We start from the raw sequence: 23746 nt of genomic DNA, 5'->3' as shown, positions 1-23746 counted from the left end.
TCTCCCATGGGGAGGAATGCAGGCACCTGAGAGTAAGCCGGGACTGAGCCAAGAGCATGGCCAAAGTGGATGAGAGGGTTTCTGACTCCTGAGTCCCTAAGGACCAGGGGACAGCTCCAAGAACCCAGCTAATTCTGCTTCAGAGATTTGTATACCAAGCTCCAGTATTCCCCCAGAACACCCACTTCCTGTCCCACACATCCTCTCCCAGCCCCTCAGCTCTGTGGACCCCTGCAGGCATGTTGGGAGGAATGTGGTCGTGTCTGGGACTGCCTGGCACGTCCTATCTTCCCAGACAGGCCCCAACAGCCCCCGCTGAGGCTCCTACACTGTTCTTGGTATCAACTCCTCCCAGAAAGGACGCAGCACCTTAGATAGCCAACCCCACCTGACCCTGACTGCCACCAAAGCAGAAATCAGCACCCTCCCCACAACAGGGCTTAAAAGCTCAGAAGACAATGCTAAGACGTACTCTTGAGGCTGAGAGCTCCCCCCCACCCCCGAATCTGCCTGTCTAAGGACTAGCAAGGATATGAGTAACCTGGGGCCCCACCCGGCTCCACCCACCCCTGACAGACACTTCTAATCTCCTTCCAGAGAATATTCTCCCCAACCCTGGCCCAGCCCTGCAATTTCCCCAGCACTAGGCAGAGGGGATTTGGGTTGAGGGAGAGACTTCTGTTAGAAACTATGTTCTATTGGGTAAGGTAAGAGGTGGGGGTATCCTTCCTGGAGAAAATGACGGAATCCAGGGAGATCCAGAGAGGGACAGGGTGAAGAGTCCAACTCCAGCTTCTTTAGTGACCTACACCCTGAACCAAGAAAAGTTCCGCTTCCTGTCAGTCAGTGGGACTCCAAGGAGCCTTCTTTCCAGTGTCCCTCCTCCACTACCCTACCTCTCCCCCTCCTCCTCTTTCCCTACCCCTCTACTCCTCCAGTCTCTCATCCCTCTGCTCCCCCTCCTCCTTCTCCTCCGATCCTCCTCCTCACCCTGCTTTTCTTCCTCCTCTCCTTCTTGCTCCTCCAACTTATCCAAGGGGAACATAAAGATGGTAGGAAATGAATGTCAGATAAACACACACGGTCTCAAGGGGAGATCTTTGCCAGCCTCACCATAGACTGAATCCCCAAGACCAACATCACAGACTCCATGGCCAAGGAGCTGCCAAAGGCCCAGCCAGTTGGGAAATGGGAACAAGGCAGCACACTCCTATCCCCATGGTGTGGTTGATGAGTATTTTCAAGGCATGCCATTTCTGAGGCAGCAAAGGCTAAGGTTGGAATGGGCATCAAATAGGCATCTCTGTCTGCTGGGACCTGGCATATCCCTACCACCTGTAAGCATGTTTTATGTGAGCACCAGATAGCTCTCTCCCTTCCATCTGCCCAGGAACAGGGAGGAAAGACAGGGCCTGGGCAGCCAGCACTCTGTGGTTAGTGAGTCTCCTACACCTCCCTGCGGTGGGAAGACCTATGCCAACCCAAACAGGTAAAGGGACTGGCCTAGGCAGCCCCTACACAGCCTCATTGTGTGCTGAGGTCTGGGTGGAGCTAAGGAGTTGCATCCTTGAGGAGGAGGAGCCAGGGCTGAGGAGAGAGACACACAGCCTTGATGTAGAAGCTCACAGGCTAGTGGGAAAGATATTAGAAGAGACATTGGGGTGTTAGGGAGAGAGAGAGAGAGAGAGAGAGAGAGAGAGAGAGAGAGAGAGAGAGAGAGAGAGAGCTTCAACGTTACCTTAGAGCGGATGGAGCCTGAGAAAACTGAACCCTTTAACTACAAGCCCACTTGCGTTCCCCCACAGTTCTGGGAACCAGATGCCTCTAGGGAAGATGGAGGGGGCTACACTCCATCTGAAGACTCTAGAGAAGGATCCTTCCTAGCCTCCACCCACTCCTGGTGTCTCCTGGAGTCCCTGGGTTTGGGGCAACAAAACTCCAAACTCTTTTTTTGTCTTACCACAGCCTTACTGTGAGTCCTTTTCTGTCTCTTACAGTTGTGCTTCTCGGATCTAGTGCCCACCCAGTCCAGTGTGACTTCATCTCTGTCCTTACCTTATCCGTTCCTGCAGAGGCCCTACTTTGGGAAGAGGCTATACAAACCCTCTCCACTGTGTAGCAGACTGGGTGCTGGTAGCCAATTGTGGAGGTGGCAGGGAAAACCTGGCCAAAAAAAAAATCTTGGCAGGAATAATTATGATAAGAGGTGGGCAGGGCCAGTCAGGAGGTTTCTGGAGAAAGCAGTTATTGCACTGTGCCAGCTGGGGTACAGTGGGCAAAGCAGCAGAGAGATACAGGCTGCTCAGTACTGGCTCCAGGCTTCCCACCCCACCTTCGGCTTCCTCACAAACTCATGGGTGCTCTGAGATAGGAGGTCCATTTTAGTTTTAATTTGGTTTGAGCTTTTGTTTGGTTTTCTTTTCTTGGTTTTGTTTCATTTTGTTTGAATTGTTGTTTTGTTTTGTTTTATTTTGAAACAAGAACTTCCTATGTAGCCCAGGTTGGCCCCAAATTTGTAACTTCTACCTCTCTACTCCTTACCTCCCAGTGCTGGGATCACAAACCTTTGCCACCATGCCTGGCAATTTTTAATTTTTTATTTTAAAATGATTTTAGATTCTCAGAAGTCTTTCAAAAGGAAAAAAATGTAGTCGGTTTGGTGGCTCATGCCTGTAATTCTAGTTCTTGGAAGGTGGAGGCAGGGGAATCATCCTCAAGACCATTGTCAGCTGCACAGTAAGTTTGAGGCCAGCCCAGGCTACATAAGACTCTGTCTCTTTGATGATGATGATGATGATGATGATGATGATGATGATGATGATGATGATGATAATGATAACAATAAATTTTAAAAGTTCAAGAAAAGAGTTCAGAGAATACATTGTACCCTTCAACCAGCTTCCCGTAGTGTGAATACATCACAGGAGCACTGTACAGTTTTCAAAGACAGTAAGTTAACACTGACACAAATCATGTCCTTAATCAACCACAAACATTCTGTAATTTTGTTGGCTTTCCAACACCGTTCCTTCTCCGCTACAAATCACAGCTGTAGATCCCACACCACATTCCCTTGTCCCGTCCCCTGTTCATCCTCAGATCCAGGGTAATTCCTCCACCATCCCTGTTATCCATGACCTTGACACCTTTGGACAGGTTTGATTGAACGCCTCTGTTCCGGTTTTCCTGCTTTCTCATGACCAGACAGGTGCACCTGCCAAGGATCCCACTGACGTATCTTTCCAAGCGTCTTCCTAGGTCAGAGAGGACAGATACGTCACCGTGTCTTGTTGCTACTGTGTTGATCATGTACAGAGGCTAAGACCTTGGGTTGGAATTCTCTACCTTCATATTTCTATTTTGCCCAAGAAGAGACCTAGGGGTTACTCACAAGTTTGATTTCACCTCAGCTTTGATTCTTTAACTTGTGGCTCCATCAATGGAGGTAAAGAACACCCTTTTGACTCAAGAATATGATTTGTTCTGGACCCCTTAAAGAGCTATGGAGCTCCAGGAGAGGCCTGGGGGAAACAGAAGGTCCATGCCTAGAGACAGAATTGTTTGGCTCCCTCCTCTATACCCCATGTTAAACATGGTGTCCTAGAACCTTCTCCCTGCCCAGTCTAGAACATTCCCCTGCTGGCTTCCTTTGGACAAATACTCCATGTTTCTCTTTTGGTGTGTGTGTGTGTGTGTGTGTGTGTGTGTGTGTGTGTGTGTGTGTGTGTGACAGAGAGAGAGAGAGAGAGAGGGGGGGGGGAGGGTAAGAGATGTTGACATTGAAAGGTTTGTTTAGCTGCTTGCTTACTTGCTAGCTTGTGACAGACTCTATTGTGTAGCCAGTCTGGCTTTGAAGTCACAGTTATCCTCCAGCCTCAGCTTCTCCTTAGTTTGGGGATTATAGACATGCCACTGTGTCTGGCCCAAGCATTTGCCTCATCCTGTTTCCCTGAGTCTTTTGGAGGTTTAGGGGGCTTCCACCCTGTGGGGAAGAAATGAGCTGCAGGATCCTCCCCAGCCACAGGTAGGAAATATGATCCCCAGTTTCAAGGCTGGACTTCTCTATTTATTTTTCTGATAAAAGCACCTTTTTTTTCCTTCCAGGCCCCTAAGCCCTACCATGCCCCCTCCCTACCAAGCCTCAGAGAGAAGTTGCCTAGCACTCTGGGCTGTCATTTACAGAGAAGCTGGAACTTAAGCAACCTCTGAAGCCAGAGGAGAGAAACATTTGGTCCTGAGCAAGCCAGCAGGCCGGGATGTAAACAGGGAGCCAGTCAGAAGCCTTGTGTAACCCCCCAAAACCTAGGATCCCCTTTTCCCCAGAGAGCTCTGCCATTGGCTAGTTGCTGCTCTCCTAGGCCAGCCTGGCCATCCAGGTCACGTGTCCGTGTAAGAACCTGGCCTGACTCAGCAGATAGGCATCTGAAGCCTAGCTGTGCTGCAAGGCTGATGGGACACAAAATGTGCTCCACGCTATCCCTGATGGATGCCGATCAGGAGGTGAGGAATGTCTCAACTTCTGCAGCAAGGGTTCAACCCTGCGTAGCCAGTCTGTATTCAAGCCTCATTTGTCAAGGGCGGGCTTCCTTGACAAGAAGGTCCCCAAGAGACACAACCTCAACCTAGGCTCTAGAGTCTAGAGCAGTGCTTCTCAACCCTTCAAATGCTGTAACATTTTAATACAGTCCCTCACATCATGGTGACCATCAACCATAAAATTGTAGCTACTTCATAACTGTAACTTTGCTACTGTTGTGAACTGTAATGTAAATATCTGATATGCAGGATCTCTGATACACAACCCCGCCCCCAAGGGGTCGCGACCCACAGGTTGAGAACCACTTGTCTAGACCAACTTCTTAAGTTTACAAATGGGAATATAAAGCTCAGAGAGAGAGAGTGAGACATGTCCAAAACACACAGATGATCCTCCTTCAAAAATGAAAAACATTTAACAGTGACACAAGGATCTGGGACAGGTAGGGTAAGACTATATACAGGGTGCTCTGCCTACAGCCCCAAGATCATATCCAGGTTAAGTACATTGGTGGTCAGATGACTAAGACCCAGCAATAGATATGGTCATTAACTACCTTGGCTTCCAGCACAGGGAACATGCAGCTTTCATTTTCCAGTTCATTACCCATGATGCTCCACTGTGATGCTCGTCACATCTGCCTTCCCAGCATCTGCCTTCATTTCTGCACTTGTCCTCTCTCCCTTTCCAAACCCCTCGCATTGCCTAGGACCAAACCTCTGCTTCACATGGCTTTAGGATATGATTTCTACAGACACTGCAGCATTGAGCAGATGTTCGTAAAGGATGGAAGGACAGAGGGTGGAGGGTGAGGTCTCACTGAAGAAGAAAAGAAGGGAGTGTAGATAAAATCAATGGTAAATAAGTGGGTGCATGGATGGATGGAGGCACAGGTGCATGGATGCATGGATGCATGGATAGAGGGATGGTCAAATGGATGGATGGAGGGTGGGCCGATGGATGAATAAATGGGATGCAAAATGAAGGGATGAGAAGGGGAACCCAGGGGGTTAGCTCAGTATTAGAATGCTTGCCCAGTATGTGTAAGGCTCTGGGTTTGATCAGGAGTTTGGGGGAGGTGGGGAGCACTAGAATGAGTAAATGAATGAAACTAGAATGCAAGGGTGGATGTGTGGGTGGGTGCATGAGTGGATGCATGGATGGATTCATGGATGGATGCATGGGTGGATGCATGGATGGATGCATGGTGGATGCATGGGTGGATGCATGAGTAAATACATGGGTGGATACATGGGTGGATGCATGGATGATACATGGATAGATACATGGGTGGATGCATGGGTGGGTGCATGGATAGTTGCATGATGAACGCATAGGTGGATGCATGGACAGATGGACAGACAGACACACTGGCGGCAAATAGGTGGTGAGCAGATCAGTAAAGGAAGTACTGAGAAAGGCAATCTGCCCAACCCAGAACAGGGGAAGCAAGTATCCTTGCTGATGCCTGAGGGACATGGGGATACCAAACCAACAGAGGATGTGAAGAATGACATCCCATTGCTCAGGGAAGCACCTGAGCAGAGCAAAAGAGACAAGAAACCAATGGAAACTATGAGCACCTAAGCCTGGCTGCAACTCTCAGCCTGGGGCTGCCCTGCCTGATAAGACTGAAAGCAGAGGTAGTGAGGCTCTCAGTGTCCAACCTGACAACACTGGGACTCTCTCTTGGGGTTCTAAAAAGTAATACTATTGGGCTGTTTACAAAGGCCACATTGGAGTCCCCACAAAGCATCCCACCCACCAGGTGACCTGAGCCCTGCTACAGTTCACCTGGATACCTTAGAGAGCTGCAAGTGCTTTGCCTGGTAGGTACTTAGCATAGTAATTCACTGTAATTACTCTGGTCTGATGAGGGAGCCCCATTCTTTGCCACTGAAGCACACTGGTGGTGGAGAATGAACAAGCTTTCTCTGTTCTGCAGGCTGAAGGGATGCCAGAATTGGGGAGCTGCCAGGTTGGGTGGGTGGCACACAGAAGGCTTCTTGAAAAGAGAATCTTGACTCAGGGTCGGGGAGCAGGAAGAGCTCTAGAGGGTGGGGCAGGGAGGGCATTGCCAGCCAGGGGTGGGGCTGTGGGAACTCCCAGAACCACAAGGTGAGTTGCTAGAGAGTCAGCACCAGGGTCAAAATGGCTGTGTCAGGAGTCCTGAGTCACCAGGACTGAAGGACAGGGACAGAGTGACAGAAGCTACCCCAACAGTTCTACCTCAAGGGGAAAGGTAAAGGAGTGTTTTCCAGCAGTCAGGGGTTTGAGAGCAGGTCAGTGTCTTACAGTCCATCTGCCCCCAGGTCTGAGGGAGGCTGCTTGGTACTATGGGTTTCCACAGTCAGAAAGGTTGGGGTTCAAGGCAGGGTACTGAAGGTCAGTTTTGGGGAAACCCAAACCAAGGTGCCCGAATCTTTGAATTTTAATAAAGTCAATTGTATGTCAGAAAATGTTTAACGACCAGTTACTTGGGAAAGAAATGGAATCTATATTTTGGTCATATGTTTATTGTAAATCACATTAATAGAAGAGGTGGGTGGATGTACCTTCTGCTGCCCAGCTTATGTATCATACCTTCCCAAACTCACGCAACTTAAGACTACAGTTACCAAATGCAGCTCTCACCTGAATGCCGATGGAAATGTATTATTTGTCAAGAACCTGGGTGAGGAGGTTATAGAGATGGCTCAGAGCTTGAGCACAGTGGCTGACAGGTTCGAGTCCCAGCATCCACCTGGCAGATCACAAGCAGATGTAACTCCAGCCCCGGGGAAACTGGTGCACTCTCTGGCCTCTGCAAGCACCATGCATATACATAGTGCACAGATGTGCAGGCAAGCAAACACACATACACATATAAAACAAAATGAAAAACTACTCTGAGTGACTTTTATGCACAATCAGAATTGTTTTGAATACTGAAAAATAATTGATCTGAAGTTTTATTATTCACGACTTAACGGTGACAGACATGACACTCTTCTAAGATCTGTTTTCAATAAGTCAGGTGTGCTGGCTCATGACAATACTCCTAGCACTTGGGAGGTAGAAGATCAGGAGTTCAAGGTTACCCTCAGCTGCATACTGAGTTCAAGGTTACCCTCAGCTTCATACTGAGCCAGCCTGGGCTACATAAGACCCTGTCTTCAAAACAACAAAACAGAGCAAAAAAATAATAATTTTCATTATTACACTTTTCCAGCCAATTCTTAAATCTAGAAAATAAAACAATAACTTGAACCCCAATTTGTTCTGTTTGGTTTTCTAACTGTGCTAATTTGGTGTACAGGAAAGAGATGTACAGTAACATACCGTTATATAGCATATCTAATATACAGATAAAATAGTCATAAGACATCTCGGGGGCACAAATATTAGTAAAGTAAATTAGAAGTGATACATTTAAAGTATTTACTATCTTTGTCTTAGTACATTTTATTTAACTTGTGCTTACATAATTTAATTGTTAGCACTGACCATGTTTAGCGATCAGTTCAAAAACTTCCTGGAGATTTAACCCTGGCTCTGAAGAGTCCATATAAGCGAGCTCCAGCATGTCAAGGAGCCGTGAATCTCAGGCCACAGACAGACTAAGAGGGAAGTACATCACCAGCCAAACAACTCCACCACTTAGTAAAATAAAAGGAAGGGTGGGAGGGCACAGGGGACGGAAGGAAGAAGAGTTGGTGGCCTTAGTGATAATGTAAGGTAAACTAGGTGAGAGGAAGCAGAAGGCACCCGGCCTTTGCCAGATACACCAAGCACTGTCTGCCCCCAGGGATTCCTATGGGAGTTAGGGGTGTGGGGGGTCCTCCTTGATGCTTTGATGTTAGCCTGTCTTTTTCAAAGGTCTTCTATTAGTTTCCTTCTCTGTCATTATGCACTGATGATCCCTCTGCTGTCACACCCACGGTACATCCATCCTTCAGCTATCCTAGTGTGGATGACATGTGGGTGCCCCAAGACTTTCTTTACATCTTTACTTAGCCCGTAAAGAAAATGCACTTGAAAGAGCTAGAGATACTGGTACTGGGCTTATTGATGGTACTGGAGATGGTGGTGATGGTGGTGAAGGTAGTGGGTGGGGGGGATGATGGTAGTGACAGTGGTGGTAATGGTGGTGATGATACTAGCGGTGGTGACAGTGGTGGTGGTCATGGTGGTGATGATGGCAGATGGAAGAGATAGTAATGGTGATGGTAATGGTCACAGTTAGACAGGTGGTGCTGATGGGGATGCTGGAGATGGTAGCGGTGGTAGGGAGAACAGATATTAAACTGACCACTCAAGCCTTTTGATGGACAAAGCAAACCCAATTGAAACAGCTCCCCTTGGGGTTAGCTTAGAGGTAAAACTTCTTGCTCTCTTCAGATCTCTCTCCAAACACTCGAAAGGCTTCACCTAGACTACATCTCAACAGCTTCCCACCCTCAGAGACGTCCAGAAGGTGGGTAGGAGGAGGCTGGAACCCAGCCCAGGCAGATTGGCTTCACAGGCTTTTATTGCCACCACCTAGAACCAGCTAAGTTTACAAGTCTTCTTGTGGCCATCTGAGCAGACGGGGCAAACAGTAGTCATGATTCAGGCTCCAGTGCCCAGCCCCCACCACTTTGCCCAGAGGAGGAGTGGGAGAGAGATGATCCACCAAGGCCAGGCTGTTGAGAAAGAGTTCAGCCACCGTGGGCACTGCCCACCCCCACACACCGTAGGCACCTGAAGCAGGACAAAGAGCACCTTATCTGTGTGACGGTGTGAGGAAGTCTTTCCCTACAGGCAGGGCGGTACCTGATTTATCACTGTAACCCCATCTACACCTAGCCCAGCACACCACCTGCTGGGGAGCAGCTGTAGTGGACTTGATCTGGATTCACAGAGCTGCTTCTAGAACATGGCTTCTCTGCAACCCTAATCAAGCCAAGGGAGACCAGGGGTCTGTTCACCTGAGGTCTTTTCTGTCACCCCACCTACCAGTCATGAAATCTAGACTGAAGTTGCTCCACGTCTTTGAGCCTTAGTTTCCCTGCCTGTAAAATGGGATGATTCAGGCTCGTGTGAGTTAGCAAGGAGACGTAACCGTGCCAACAGGGAAGAGGCGCTTGTTACAACTCAGCAATCAGTGCCAGAACACAGATGCCTATCTGGAGCCTTGCTGCAAGACTCAAATGAGGCAATAATGGGCAGGGTCATCCGAGAAAATATCAAAACAGAGAGTGAAGGGGTAAACAAGTGTTTGCTTTGCCCACCTATTGCAGCCTTGAATGCCTAGCCTTAACCCTATAGGTTTTAATACTGGAAATGTGCAGGTAAGAAAACAGACTCAGAGCAGCACAGGATCTGCCATGCTCACACACAGGGGCCAAGCCCACGATGGCCCCACTCACCCCCAACTGCTCCAAGCCACCTTCTGCAAGGTCTACACTCTGGCTTCAGCCTTATTGTCTTCCCTGAGTTATCAGGGTTTTTAGTAGTATAATCATCTTATTTGAGCACAAATTAAAAACCGACTCTATTGACAGAACAGGGACTAGAGAGATGGCTCGGGAATTAAGAGTCCTTACTCTTCTTGCAGAGGACCCAAGTTCAGTTCCCAGCACACACTCGTCAGCTTGCAACTGCTTGTAACTAGGGTTCCAAGGAATTCAGGCTCGCTTCTGTCTCCACTGGCACATACTCGTACTCAGATATAGACACATACATGGGACAAATATTTTTAAATTAGGAAGTCAAAATATTAGCTCAGGCAAACTGGTTTTTTTACTTGGTTGGTTGGTTTTTGGGTTTTTTTGGTTTGGTTTGGTTTGGTTTGGTTTTGGTTTCGGTTGGTTTTGTTTTTTGTTTGTTCGTTTGTTTGGTTGGTTGGTTGGTTGGTTGGTTGGATAACTGGCTTGGTTTTGGTGTTTTTGTTTTATTTTTGTTCTGAGGTACTAAGGACTGAAGCAAGAGCCTGGTATATGCTAAGCAAGTACTAAGCTCAGTGTTTGATTGGGTTTTTAAACCAGACTAGCTAATAAGCCTCATTAATACACACACACACACACACACACACACACACACACACACACCATAAAAAAGAAAACAAAAAAAAAAAGAAATTAAATAAGAAATTTTTTGAAAACTAAAGAATTAGCTAGTAAGGCAGTATGGTACACATATCTAATCTCAAAACTTAAGAGGTGGATACATGAGGCTAGCCTGGTCTACAGAATGAGTTCCAGGACAGCCAGGGCTACACAGAAAAAAGAGGTGGATGCATGAGGCTCAGGAGTTCAAGGTCATCCTCAGCTGAACAGAGTCTGAGGCTAGCCTCAACTACTTGACACTTTGTCCCCCAAAACACTAATAGATAGAAAATGGGAAATGATTTATTGAATACCACATCAATTTCCTAATTTAAAAAAGGCTGCAAAGATGGGTATGGTGGTTCATGTAATTCCAGCGTTTGAGAGGCAGAAGCAGGAGAATCTTAAGTTTAAGGCCAGTTTGGGCTACACAATAAGACCTTGATTAAAAACAAAACAAAAACAAAACAAAACAAGCAAATACTGGGTATAGTGCCTGCTCAGCATGCAGGAGTCTCTAAGTTCAATTCTCAACACCTCTAAACAAAAATAAAGCAAAAACATCAAACCAACTCAATGAACCAAGCAAACAACTTGGAGCTCAAGTGATCCTCCTGCCTCAGCCTCCTAAATAGCTGGGGTAATGGGTGTGCCACAGTTCCTGGTTCATACATTCTTTGGCACTGATTTTTTCCTATTACTTTTTTATAATTATTTATTTATTTAATGTATATGTGTGCGCTGTAGCTGTCTTCAGACACACCAGAAGAGGGCATCAGATCCCATTACAGATGGTTGTGAGCCACCATGTGGTTGCTGGGTATTGAACTCAGGAATTCTGGGAAAGCAAAGTTCTCCTAATTGCTGAGCCATCTCTCCACCACCCCCTTTTCTGTTAATTTAACATTAAAGGTAGTACTTGTGCAATTTGAAAAATCGTCTTCCACACATATCATGTACAATGCAGCTAGAAAAGCAGTCTAAATTAATTCAAAACTCTGCCCATCAAGAGACAGAAAAATGTTTTTCTTATATGTTCTATTTTGCCATAGAGACATGAAGGAGAGGAAAGAGGCATCCACTTTATGTGTAACAATTTAATAATTGGAGGAAGAAGAAGGACCCGTGTGGTCAGATGTGTCAATAAGAGGTAAAATCAGAAAGGAAGACTCCAGAAGTGCTGGTATCTTTGACTGTCACCCCTTCATCTGAACAAGATCCCCATCAGAATCATTCAACTATTGGGAGAAGAAATACACCTACATCTGTCTCCATAGCAACCCAGATAACACAGTAGAGGAAGGGCCAGGTCAAGAACTCCGTCCCCCAGGGCTCAAAAGAGTGCTTGTCTTCTATAACATCAGCTTCGCCCCGTGGAGGCTACCCTGTGCCCATATAATGAGCTTCCCCACCAGAAACTCCTCTGAGAAGGTTCCATGACAGCCTGTGAGAGCAGACTTCTAAACCAAAGCCCCCGTGGCTTGGCCCCACCCATGGCCCACGGAGCCCGCCCGCCCTTGCTAAAGTTTAAGGTAGGTGGTTGACTAACAAAACACCAAGCTTCATCTGTGTTTGTATTTAGAGAGTGTCATAGGCTTAAACCACAGTAGTGGACGGTCTAGCATAAGAAATTGCTTCTCTCAGACACTGGGAAGAAACACTGAACTTTTTATAGCTCTTGGAAACAAAAAGCCCAAAGAAAGTAAACCTCACACGCTAACCACTAATTGATTTGCATCAGCAGGGGAGAGTTGCGGGCTGTCATTAACTCTTACACTAGCTATTGTCTTAGCAATTATCTAAAACAGTGTTTCACAAACTTTGACACTAACTCAGGCATAAGGAATCTGAGGGTGTGTTCAAACTGGACAAGTGACAAGGTACACTGTGAGCCTCTTCATCCTGGCCTGAAGCTGAAGAAGCAGCCAGGGCTGGTTTATGACTTGGATTAGCAAGCATTTCCAGGTAGAAAGACAGGTCCCTTGTCTAAAAGAAGCTTCCAGAATCAAGGCACCATTTCTGTCTTAATATCGCTGGGTATTAATTTGGTCTGTGAGTGGTTTGTTTGCTGAGACAGGGTCTCCTGTACTCCAGGCTAACCTTGAATCATAAAGCCAAGGCGACCTTAAATTTCTAATCTCGTGCCTCCACCTCTTGAACCCTAATTTGTGTGGTATTGCAAAACCCAACCCAGAGCTTTTCACTTGCTGGGCAAGCACTCTACCAGCTGAGCTACCTCCCCAGCCCAAGCTTGTCTTTTAGAAGGCATCTGTTTTATGTTTGCAAAATATAGCAATGGACAAGAAAAACGACCCCCCTTCAAGGAGTTCTACTAACTGCCAAGCCCCAAGAATACTTTTCTTCCCAGCCCCTCTTGATTATCTTGGACCTTGTTGTGGTTTGAGTACTGTTCATGACACCTCTCTCCCCCAGGAACTTAGACAGGAGCTCAACTCCTGAAGTTATTTCAATGGTATCAGGAGGATGGACAAGCTCAACTACAGTGTTTGGAGGTGGGGTACCTTTGCAAAGTGACTCTATTTAAATAAGGTCATTACTGAATCCTGGTGGTTATAGAAGAAAAAAGAGGAGACAAGATATATCGATAAGCACAGACACTCCTGTGTGTCCTATCAAGTGATGTCCTATGCCACTTTGGGATTCTACCTGCAAGAAAGTCATCACCAGAGGCTGAGCCAATGGGACTCTGAGCCTCTAAAGCCATGAGCCAAAACAAATACCTTTATGAAGTTGAATAGCAACCCATGATTTATTATAACAAAACAAAGCCAGCTAATACAGATATCAGCTTCCTTATCTCTGTGGGGGCAGCCTTTCTCATGAGTTTCCCTAAGCTCCACTGATCAGAGGCAAACTGTTTAAGGACAGTGGCACCAACCACTCTTTCCAACAGCTCCCTCTGCCAGGGAATGTGGGATCCACACCCGTGTTCTGACATCCTATTCTGAATCACTCCCAAGCACGTGCACCAGGCCAGGAGCTGCTCAGTAACCCAAGTCTGTGTACACTCTATGCAAGGGTCCCCGAAGGATGTCATCTGTAAAAGAGATGGATACATCACTTCATTTAGGAAGCTCCCAGAAGACAATGCTCAAAGTTGGCTGGTGTGTCTTGCAATGGACCCTCCCATTGCCTGATGGCAAATATTCGAATTGGCACCGTGCCCCTTGAAATTAGTTTGGCAATACAAACCAAGAACCTTGAAACATTTCTATCTGTTCCTTTAGTAATTACATCTCCGAGAACAAGCCTTAGGGAATAATCCAAAAACATTTACTCATGAAAAGTGTAAGGCAGAAGGATGTTCACTGCTGTGCTGTTTCTATAGTGACAGCAGCCACAAATGTTCAAAAAGAACATTAAAAAATGGATACTTAATAATACAGAAACGTGTTTTGTTTATAATATTAATATAAATTGAGGCTGGTGATATCAGTGTGTCATACACCGATTGCCTAACATTCTTGAGACTCTTAGCATAGATACACAACACCATGGGAAAAGCTGAATGCAAAATAAATTCAGTGTCTGTAACTGTAATTATACTATACCTAAGTGTTTTCAGATACGTGTGAAATTAAGAGGCTTGTTACCAGTCGTTGCTTTGGGGTACTGGGATTTAAGATTGAGTATGATTCATAGGTTCTTCCTATAATCTGGAGGACAGGCTTGGTGATCATAAAGAGGAAGAGATGTTTGCTGAGCAATTAACAAAATTACTTATTGTAAAATAATGAATCAGGATCAGCAAAAACCTTGAAAGATGAATATGGTTTTACTACATAAAGTAGGATTTCACATTAAAATGACAAGCTAAATACATAGTTTAGTTTTGCCCTCTAAGTACCACTAGGATGACTGTAATTGGGTAAAATCCATGAGAACAAAGAGCAAGAAGAAGCAAAGTGTCAGAATCTGAAAGACACAAGAGAAACAGAAGGCTCACCCAAGCAGAGAACAAGAATGAAGCAGACCCCACATCATAACCCCAGACACCTGTGAAAATGAGGTAAGAGTAAGCTGGAGACAGAAGACTGGGAGCCAGCTGTAGTGGTGTATGCTTGTAACCCTAGAATCCAGGAGGCTAAGGCAGTCAGATCACAAGTTCCAGGCCAGCCTAGACTACACAGTGAGACCCTGTCTTAGAGAAATAGGAGAGTGAGTTAAAGGTCTTAAACAGACGTAGAAAAGTCTCTATAGTTTCTCTTTCCTTCTGTGTGCCAAATAGGTATCAACCACTCTCCCTCTGGACTAAAAGAATCTGGAATCTAAAAGAAATATTCTCTAGCAGATCTGAACAACCAGGAGTAAGAAAGGGAGTAACACATTGAAACAGACTGTTAAAAAATTCACAAATAACAAACTGGGCCTTTCCCATACAACTGATCCCACACATCTCCCAGAAAGCTACTAGCTTTTACATCCCACACAGGAAATTAGAGACATCCTTTCTGAAGAAGACCTCTCTCAAGGGAAATTATCTCCAGGTACAACATCTGGGGTACTTCAGGGTAACAGTTCATTTACCATATCATTTCATGGTAAGACTTTCCAGAAGACAAACCCCTCTGATGTACATACACACACACACACACACACACACACACACACACACACACACATACACACATACCAACCAGCTCCTTTGTACCTTTCTCTAAAGTGTAATTGACTATCAAAGACCAGAAGGAATCTGAGAAGAGTTTCTGTATGAAAGATGGATAAAAAATAAAAATTAAAAAAAAATTTAAAACGGACTTAGAGAAAACTGAGGAAACAGAGGAAATAGAATTGTCTAGGCTACAACTGACAGGTACAATGACATACAACATCTTAAGCCAAGAACAAATGGCTGTTGACAAAATATTTCTGGCTATGGAATATTAAAAACATCACACAGGATTTTTAAATTTTTAAATAACATATTTTGTTGACAAAGTTAACTTTTTTTTCCAAAAACTTGAGAAAAGACAAGTTAAATGGAAAACAGTAGGGAATACACACAAAAAAAAGAAAGAAAAAAAAGAAAAAAAAAAAGAGTTCCAGACAAAGGCAGTGGGGAAAGTAAGCTCTAAAAATGAGGAAATTTTCCAGAATCTAAGAACTGAGTCCCCATGGTAGAAGTGTGTACTCAAAGCCCAGCCAATGGGAAAAGACACAACTGCATTAAGTCACTACATATGATAGTTCATTTCACTAGAGAGAGGGAAAAAAAAAAAAAAACAATGAAATTTCCAATAAAGAAAGTAAGAACAGAACAAGGCAAAGGATCCACAACCAAATTGGCATGAGACTTTTCAATAGCAACATCAGGAGCCAGTGAAGACCCTCAGATGCTGAGGAAAGACACTGTTTAACCTAGAATTCTATACCCAGCCAAACTATCTGTCAAGAGTGAGCTTAGACAAAAGATCTTTTCAGACATGAGAAGTTCAATGACAGTAACAACAATGCTAACTTATATGAATTCCTGGGAAATAGATGGAAGATTTGATTTCGTAAAATGGTGGGAAGGGAGAGAGAAAGACACAGAGAGAGAGAGAGAGAGAGACAGACAGAGAGACAGAGACAAAGAGAAAGAGACAGAGACAAAGAGAGAGAGATCAACAAAAAAAAATGGATGACTATTTAAGGAGATTTCATCTGGGTGACAAGTCCAGAGAGCAACCATAACATGGACTGGAGCAGGAAAACGGAAAATTCCTAAAGAGATATATATCTATCATCAAGGTGAAACTGATAGAAATTCCAGGATGTTGACACATTAAGAAGATACATACACCCAACTAGTAAATCTGGGAACAGACAAGTGACCTACGTAAAAATCAAAACAAACTGGGGGGAGAGATGCTTATTCCAAGGAAATTAACTGCACTATAAAATGCATTTTGACTAGAAAAATGTATAGTTACCATAATGTAAATGTTTATGAAGCCAAAACTACGACTCTATTCAGAAAGTAGTGAAGGTCAGTGCTTATAAGAGAACTAAATCATCATCCTTCAGGCAGAGCAGGAAGCAAAATGATTTTTAAATGAAACAAAATAATAAAAACAGAAGTAGAAGATTAGGATTTAGAAATAAGGAAGCAAACTATAAAGTAAGAACTGAGGTTGAAAGTGGGAGGTAGAAATAGAATAATAGCCAGCTTGGGAATGACTCTTCTACACACAACCAAACACACACACACAGACACACTCACACATATGCACATTATACGTACACAATACACATAGATACATACACTCATAACAACACATACACACACACTGACACATATGCACACATACACATACAACACACAGATATACACACACTCATAGCAACACATACACTCATACTCATACTGACACATATGCACATGTACAAACACACACACGTGCAAACCAACACATACACATACAACACACAGATATACACACACTCATAGCAACACATACACTCATACTCATACTGACACATATGCACATGTACAAACACACACACGTGCAAACCAACACATACACACACCATCTCATAACGAAACATACCACATACACACTCATAATGATGCACACACACATGCACGCACACATACTACACTACTATATTTACATAACACTTTTTACCTTTTAAATTCTGGAAGGAATCCAGAAAAAAGGAACAGAGCCTGAGAGGTGTGGACCATGCAATTAGGCAAGAAGAGTTGACACATGGGAGCAGCACAGGGAAAGGCCAAGTGGGAAAAGGAAGGGAAACCATTACAGCCCCATGAGTAAAGAGTGCTAATCTACATTTTCCTAACTCTGACCATGCACATGTGAGAAAGATCATATGGTTGAAACCAAGAATGGGAGAGAGAGAGGAAAGAGACATGTGTACAACGTTTCTGGCAAGGATACAAAAGCCTCCAGGAATAGTGTTAGCCATGGGAATGGACAGAGATTGGGAAGAGGGAATGGGTAGCAGATGTCTCCCAGGCACTCATCAGCATTCAGAGGAAGGAATGAATAAGGTGAGGAGGAAGGAGAGATGATATATGTCCAACATTTTTTCTCAACCTTTATAATTTCTTCAAGGTTCAAAAGCCATCTAATTTCCTTCCACAGGTTAAGTCAACGTGCTGATCACCATTTCTTGAGTCTTAATTAACAACTGATTTCTTTTACAGACAAACTGTTGCTGTCAATCCCAGATACATAATTCACATTGTTTTTCTCCCTAAGCCATCCAAAAACAGACTCAAAGATACCTTCCAGGATTAAAGTTTCCTCAAACACCTTTTCCTTTCCAGGATATTAATGACAGACCATAATGTGCTTGTTCCCAAGCAATTTAATGCTCAATATCCAGCCTTTACAAACATCTCCCTGCCAGAGATGCTGCTTCCCTGCTGTGATTATCCTACAGGTATACCCACAGATCCAACAGAGTCCACACCATCTTCTGGAACCTTCCTGAGATGCCAAGCTGCTTTCTCCCAGCCGCCTCATCTGACTGCAGACTCCAGAGACACGCTGAGATCCAGAGACAGCACCACCTCCTAGAACCTGCCAAGCTGCCTTCTTCCAGCCACCTCATCTGACTGAAGACCCCAGAGCATGCTGAGATCCAGAGACCCACACCAGACTCCAGGGATGCTCACCAGAACCCAGAGACGCTCACTACAGAAGACAGATCCAGACCTTCCAGCTACAGATGAACTCTTTTGCCAGTCACATAGCTAAAGTTACATGTTAGTGAGGAAAACATAATGTCTATTTAGATTAATCAGATGTCATTACCCTCAAGCTGTACGTACAACCTGTGTTTGTTTCAATGATCCCCTGCCTTCCAAACCCTACCCTCAATTCCCATTACCCTTGACTTAGTTATGCTACACCCTCTGGCCTACATAGTGTTTTCTTTTGACTACCTCATCCAAATTTTTCACTAAAAAAGAGTGAGATTTGGGCCATAAAGAGATGATTTGGTCTCCCTGGTAGACCGCTGGGTTTGAGATAGCCGGGGACCCAACAGGACATTGCCTGTCAGGGACAGCAATTATCTCCCTATGGTCCCAGATTCCAGACTACTCCACACGGTCCACATCTCTCATTAACCTGCACCTTGCAGACTACAGATGATACAGAGTCGCCCCTCTTTTTATGAAAGAAAAGAGAGTGGGATGTTGGGCCTTGGACAAGGTAACTCCATTTAACCTGCGCCCTTCAGGCACATAGAGGGCGTGATTAACAAGTCAACACCTCCAGAGATTTAAATATTAATGAGTTATTTAAAGGCCAGGGGCATAGCTAATAAAGTTATTCCCTCCCCTCTTCTCCCTCCCTATAAAAGGCCAGGTGAGCCTGGCTTTTGAGGGAAGCACATACCATCTATACCCATTCACCACAACATGAACAATAAAAGCTTTGGCAAACTCCACGTGTCACCTGGGCCTGCCACCACCAGGTTCCCTGTCTTTGGAACCTTGAACTGCAGCCGCAGTGTGAATGTGGAACCTTCCTGTGAATGTGGAACCTTCCTCCGCGGGTGGTGTGGGAAGCCCGCCGGGACCCCAGACCACTGTGGGACCCCACCACTGTACCTCTCCCCCCGCCCCCTGCAAGTTTCTTTCCCACTGTGTGTGTGTGTGTGTGTGTGTGTGTGTGTGTGTGTGTGTGTGTGTGTGTGTGTGTGATGTTGACTTGTGGATAGAAGAGCCATTCCCAAGCACAACTCCAAAGTGCTGAGGTCACTTTAGGGGAGAAATACCTGAACACATAGAGTGGAGTGGTATTAACAGAAAGGCAAACTGGAACCACACAGTAGACCTAGAGAGGAGTTTAAATGTTAGGTGCTGTGTCTTAAACAAAAGCACCTGTATCCCTTGAATCCTAGAAGTTCCCAACCACTAAAGGGCCCTAATTTCATCTGCCTTGCAGGGTCTCTAGAAAAGGAAAGTTAAACATCATTTTCAGGATTTCACAGTGGCCATCCACACACATGAATGTCTTCTCTTAATGTGTCCCCTCATTCCACCCCTACTCCCAACGACCTCTTGCATGGAAAACTTCTCAAAGCCTCTGCAAGCCCTTCTGAAACAGAGTCGGTTCTCTGCACCTCTTTAAGTCTCAGAATCAAAGAGGAGTTCCTGGGAGGTCCCTTCAACTCCTCTCACATCCCCTACACATAGACATCACACAAGTTTGCATCAACCAGAAAGCTTTATTAGCCTACAACCATGAGAGGGTAGGGGAGACAGATGGGGACCACACTAAGAAAACAGGGTTCTGTCCCAAGCCTCAAGGATGAGAGGCCCTGTGGGTCAGGAAGCTCAGCGCAAAACAGATTAGTTCCTGGAACTCTCACTTTGGCTCTGGCTGAAGCTGCTTGAGCCTTGCTCCTTCAGGATGGACCTGGGCTGGTGGGAGGATGAGGAGAAGACTGAAAAAGAGAAAAAAAAAGGTGAGGTGGATTCTGGCAGCTAAGCAAGCTGCCAAGCAGGAGAAGGGAGTTCCAGGACTCTGGGAAGAGGGCCTTAGCCCTGACTCTACAGAGTCAAGCTGTTGGTCCCAGGAGCCTTACCTTCTCCAGAAGAAGAGGACTGCCCAGAGGAGTGATGTGAGGAGGAGCTTCTGGGATTGGGGGAGAAGACACAGGAGCATTAGATGTGCAGGGAGCAGCAGAGGTAGAAGTACTGGGAGCAGGGACTAAGGGCCAACTCACTGGAAACCCTCGCTGTCCAGCAGACTGCGGTAGGTGGCAATCTCCTGCTCCAGCCTTGTCTTCACATCCAACAAGATGTTGTACTCCTGGCTCTGCTGCTCCATCTCACAGCGCAGCTGAGCCAGCTGCTCCTCCACGCTGCTGATCAAACCCTGGATCTGGGACAGCTGCATGCAGTATCTGCCTTTGGTCTCTTCTAGGCTGTTCTCCAAGGTTGCTTTCTGTGAAGGAACAGAAGAGTGGTGAAGAACAATGGTGATGGTCACGACTGTCTCTGAAGACACCTGGGAATATTACTGAGATAGGTACATAGGTCTTGTCCCCAGATGGACCAGCAATTAGAAGAGACATATAGGAAACATGTTTCCCCAACATTCTACCTTTAATTTCTCAGACTCTAGAAAGGACACCACCAGGGGTTCCAGTCTCATTCCCTGGTGGCCCCTGAGTGATGGGGACTACTGGACAGCACTAGGGCCAGATGCTTCATACCATGCTGAGCTGGGACTGCAGTTCAATCTCCAGGCCCTGGAACACCCTGCGGAGCTCAGACACCTCGCTGCGGCCACTCTGTAATAGCTCACTGTTAGAAGCCACCTCTTTGTTCAGCTCCTCAGTCTGAGACAGAAGAGAGGAAAAAGTGTGAGACTCTCCAAAGCCTCCCTGGCTAGGAGTCATGGAGGACTAGGGAGGAAGCAGGTCACAACCTTGCTCAGGAACCAAGCCTCCACATCTCTGCGGTTCTTCTCTGCCATCTGCTCATACTGGTCCCTCATCTCATTCAGAATGCGACTCAGGTCCACACCAGGGGCCGCATCCATCTCCACGTTGATGTCCCCACCAGTCTGGCCCCTCAAGGCAATCATCTCCTAGGAAAGATCACAAGGGAGTGGTCACCTCTCTTGGGAACCTCACCACACCTTCCTTCCATCCCCAAACTCTTCAGCAGCTCCACCTCCTCGTGGTTCCTTGTAAGGGAGGCCAGGTCCTCCATGAGGTTCTGAATCACCATCTCCAGGTCATCTCTGGACAGGCCCAGGTCATCGAGCACCTTGCTCAAGTTTTGGATATCTGACTCCACGGACTGCCGCAGGAACAACTCATTATCAAACCTGGGAGGAAAGAGGTCAAAGATGAAGATAGAAAAACCTACTCTATTGTCCTGCTCTCTCCCCTCTCCCCTCTCCCCTCCCCCCTCTCCCCTCTCTCCTCTCCTCTCTCCCCACTCCTATCTCCCCTCTCCCCTCTCCCCACTCCTCCCCTCTCCCCTCTCCCCTCTCCCCTCTCCCCTCTCCCCTCTCCCCTCTGCCCTCTGCCCTCTGCCCTCTGCCCTCTGCCCTCTGCCCTCTCCTCTCTGCCCTCTCCCCTCTCTCCTCTGCCATCTGCCCTCTGCCCTCTCCCCTCTTCCCTCTTCCCTCTCCCCTCTCACGTCTGCCCTCTGCCCTCTGCCCTCTGCCCTCTGCCCTCTGCCCTCTGTCAAGCATACTGGCTGCTCACTTGAGCCTGAACTCATCAGCTGTCAGCCTGGCATTGTCGATCTGCAGACTGGTCTGTGCATTCTCCTGTGTGCCAGCAACAATCTAGACGTGAAATGAAAAGATATTAAGTCTGATCACCCAGAGACCCTACTACTCAAGGGAGATGCACAGAGAGGATAAAAAGGAGCCACCCCAGGCCCAGTGGTCACCTGACTAGCAGGTAAGTTCCTTTAGCTTCTGACAACTGATTACTTAGTTATCTAAACACTCATGTTATATGGGGGTGAACTTATGTCTACCAACAACCTGTTCCTAGGCCCAGACTTAAGGAGCTAAGCATGCAGCATAATATAACCTCAAGGGGATTAAGAGTCAGGTCCCAGTTCTATCTGAGGCATGGATGTTCTAAATGGACCCTCAACCACTTCACTGGATAACTGAGACCATTAAACTCCAAAGGTCTTTAGTATTCTTGCCTATGTATTAGACTCTCTAGAAGTGTGTTTCCTAAAGGCCACTGCAGTTCTGACATCTTTTCCACCCACCTTGCTCTTCAGGTCCTCGATGGTCTTGAAGTAGGGGGTGTAGTCTTTGATCTCCGAGGGCCGCTGCCTCTGGTACCAGTCACGGATCTTCACCTCCAGGTCTCTGTTGGCCTCTTCCAGGGCATGCACATTGTCCATGTAAGTGGCCAAGCGGTCATTGAGGTTCTGCATGGTCACTTTCTCACTGCCCACCAGGAGGTCATCACCAAGGCCACCAGCAAATCCACCAAGTCCTCCACCAAATCCACCACCCAATCCACCACCAAATTCACAACCAAGTCCACCACCAAATCCACCACCAACTCCTCCAACAAAATTGCTGCTGCTGAAGACACCACCATAGCCACCTCCGATCCCACAGGCTCCCCCAGAGGAGAAGCGAGAGGAGGAAACCGACATGCCCCCATAGGTGCTGGGAGCCCGGCAGGATCCTCCAGCTAGGATGGAGGAGATGCGGCTAGAGCCACCACCGATGCCACAGGAGCCCTTCATGGAGCTGGAGGAGGAGAACTGCCGGCTGCAGGAGGTCATGCTGAGGAACGTGAGAGTGTGGGCAAGTGAGCAGGGAGAAGACAGAACTGCACACTGGAGGCTGGAGATGCTGAGGGTGCCTCAGACACCAGGTTCTTTTATATGCACCAGGGAAGGCAGGGCCCTCCAACTGCTGACTCCAGGTTTCCCTGTTGATTTAGTCAGTCAGTCCTGTGCAACTCCCCACTCTGGTTTGTTCAGCCCAGTGTTCTTCTCTCTCTCTCTCTCTCTCTCTCTCTCTCTCTCTCTCTCTCTCTCTCTCTCTCTCTCTCTCTCTCTCTCCATCGCTGGCTCAGCATTCCTGCCCAGCTCTAGGGCTGTGGAGCCCAGAGAAAAACACTAAGAAGTACTGACTCAGGTTGTGTGACTAGAAGTGAGCTTCTCAGCCTGGAGCCTGGAGGGACAGCAACAGGGACGCCTAGGTGCAGACAACCTTATGGCAGGCACGTCCACAGACAGTAAATCCAACAGTCCCTGCCCCACAGTGAGAAGCCTTGGCGGCAAGAGTAAGTGCATTGATGCCGTGCCAAAGTGTCTTGCAATACTGTTCCATGAGTCCTACATGCCCATTGTAGAACAACGTTCACCATTGATCATGACGCCCTTCACCTCTCCTATCTGTGCCTGTTCTCCCTCCACAGGGACGAGTCTGGGCTGGGTAGCTGCAGTCCTTTCTAGTTCTAAAATATTAAAGGATTTCCATTCCAATGCATTATCATTTGGATTTGGAAGCTGTCTTTGAGACACCAGGATGTCCAGAATGGTACACCAAATATCCACACCCTATGGCGACACAGGCCCACCCTGCCTCTCACTCAGGCCCAGTACATAAGGATCTTGTCATCCCTCTGGGCCTCAGTTCTTTCTCGACACATAAGA

General features: G+C 46.5%; 1 protein-coding gene across 2 annotated transcripts; it reads right to left on the bottom strand.

Annotated features, from left to right (window-relative positions):
• Positions 1-19936: 19936 nt before the first annotated feature.
• On the bottom strand, positions 19937-22879 carry LOC117711924 (keratin, type I cytoskeletal 16-like). Of its 2 annotated transcripts, none has more exons than XM_034507870.2 (8): positions 22337-22879; positions 21811-21893; positions 21269-21425; positions 21021-21182; positions 20806-20931; positions 20314-20534; positions 20173-20222; positions 19937-20031 (listed from the first exon to the last, which is right to left on the bottom strand). In XM_034507870.2, the coding sequence occupies exons 1-8, from the start codon at positions 22865-22867 to the stop codon at positions 19937-19939; spliced, it is 1425 nt and encodes a 474-aa protein (XP_034363761.1). In that variant the 5' UTR covers positions 22868-22879. The 2 variants fall into 2 exon arrangements, with proteins under 2 accessions (XP_034363761.1, XP_034363762.1); XM_034507871.2 differs by having other exon boundaries at positions 20173-20219.
• Between the last annotated feature and the right edge of the window lie 867 nt (positions 22880-23746).

Source organism: Arvicanthis niloticus, chromosome 6, assembly GCF_011762505.2.
Source record: "Arvicanthis niloticus isolate mArvNil1 chromosome 6, mArvNil1.pat.X, whole genome shotgun sequence".
Classification (NCBI taxonomy): domain Eukaryota; kingdom Metazoa; phylum Chordata; class Mammalia; order Rodentia; family Muridae; genus Arvicanthis; species Arvicanthis niloticus.
The sequence above is the reverse complement of the archived record's forward strand: the minus strand, read 5'-3'. Positions and strand labels throughout refer to the sequence as shown.

Coding starts and splice junctions, on each gene's coding strand:
- LOC117711924 (XM_034507870.2), bottom strand. CDS start 22,867: ATGACCTCCTGCAGCCGGCAGTTCTCCTCCTCCAGCTCCATGAAGGGC. Junction 21,894..22,336: donor TCGAGGACCTGAAGAGCAAG/GTGGGTGGAAAA, acceptor TTTCACGTCTAG/ATTGTTGCTGGCACACAGGA. Junction 21,183..21,268: donor TTACAAGGAACCACGAGGAG/GTGGAGCTGCTG, acceptor GATCTTTCCTAG/GAGATGATTGCCTTGAGGGG.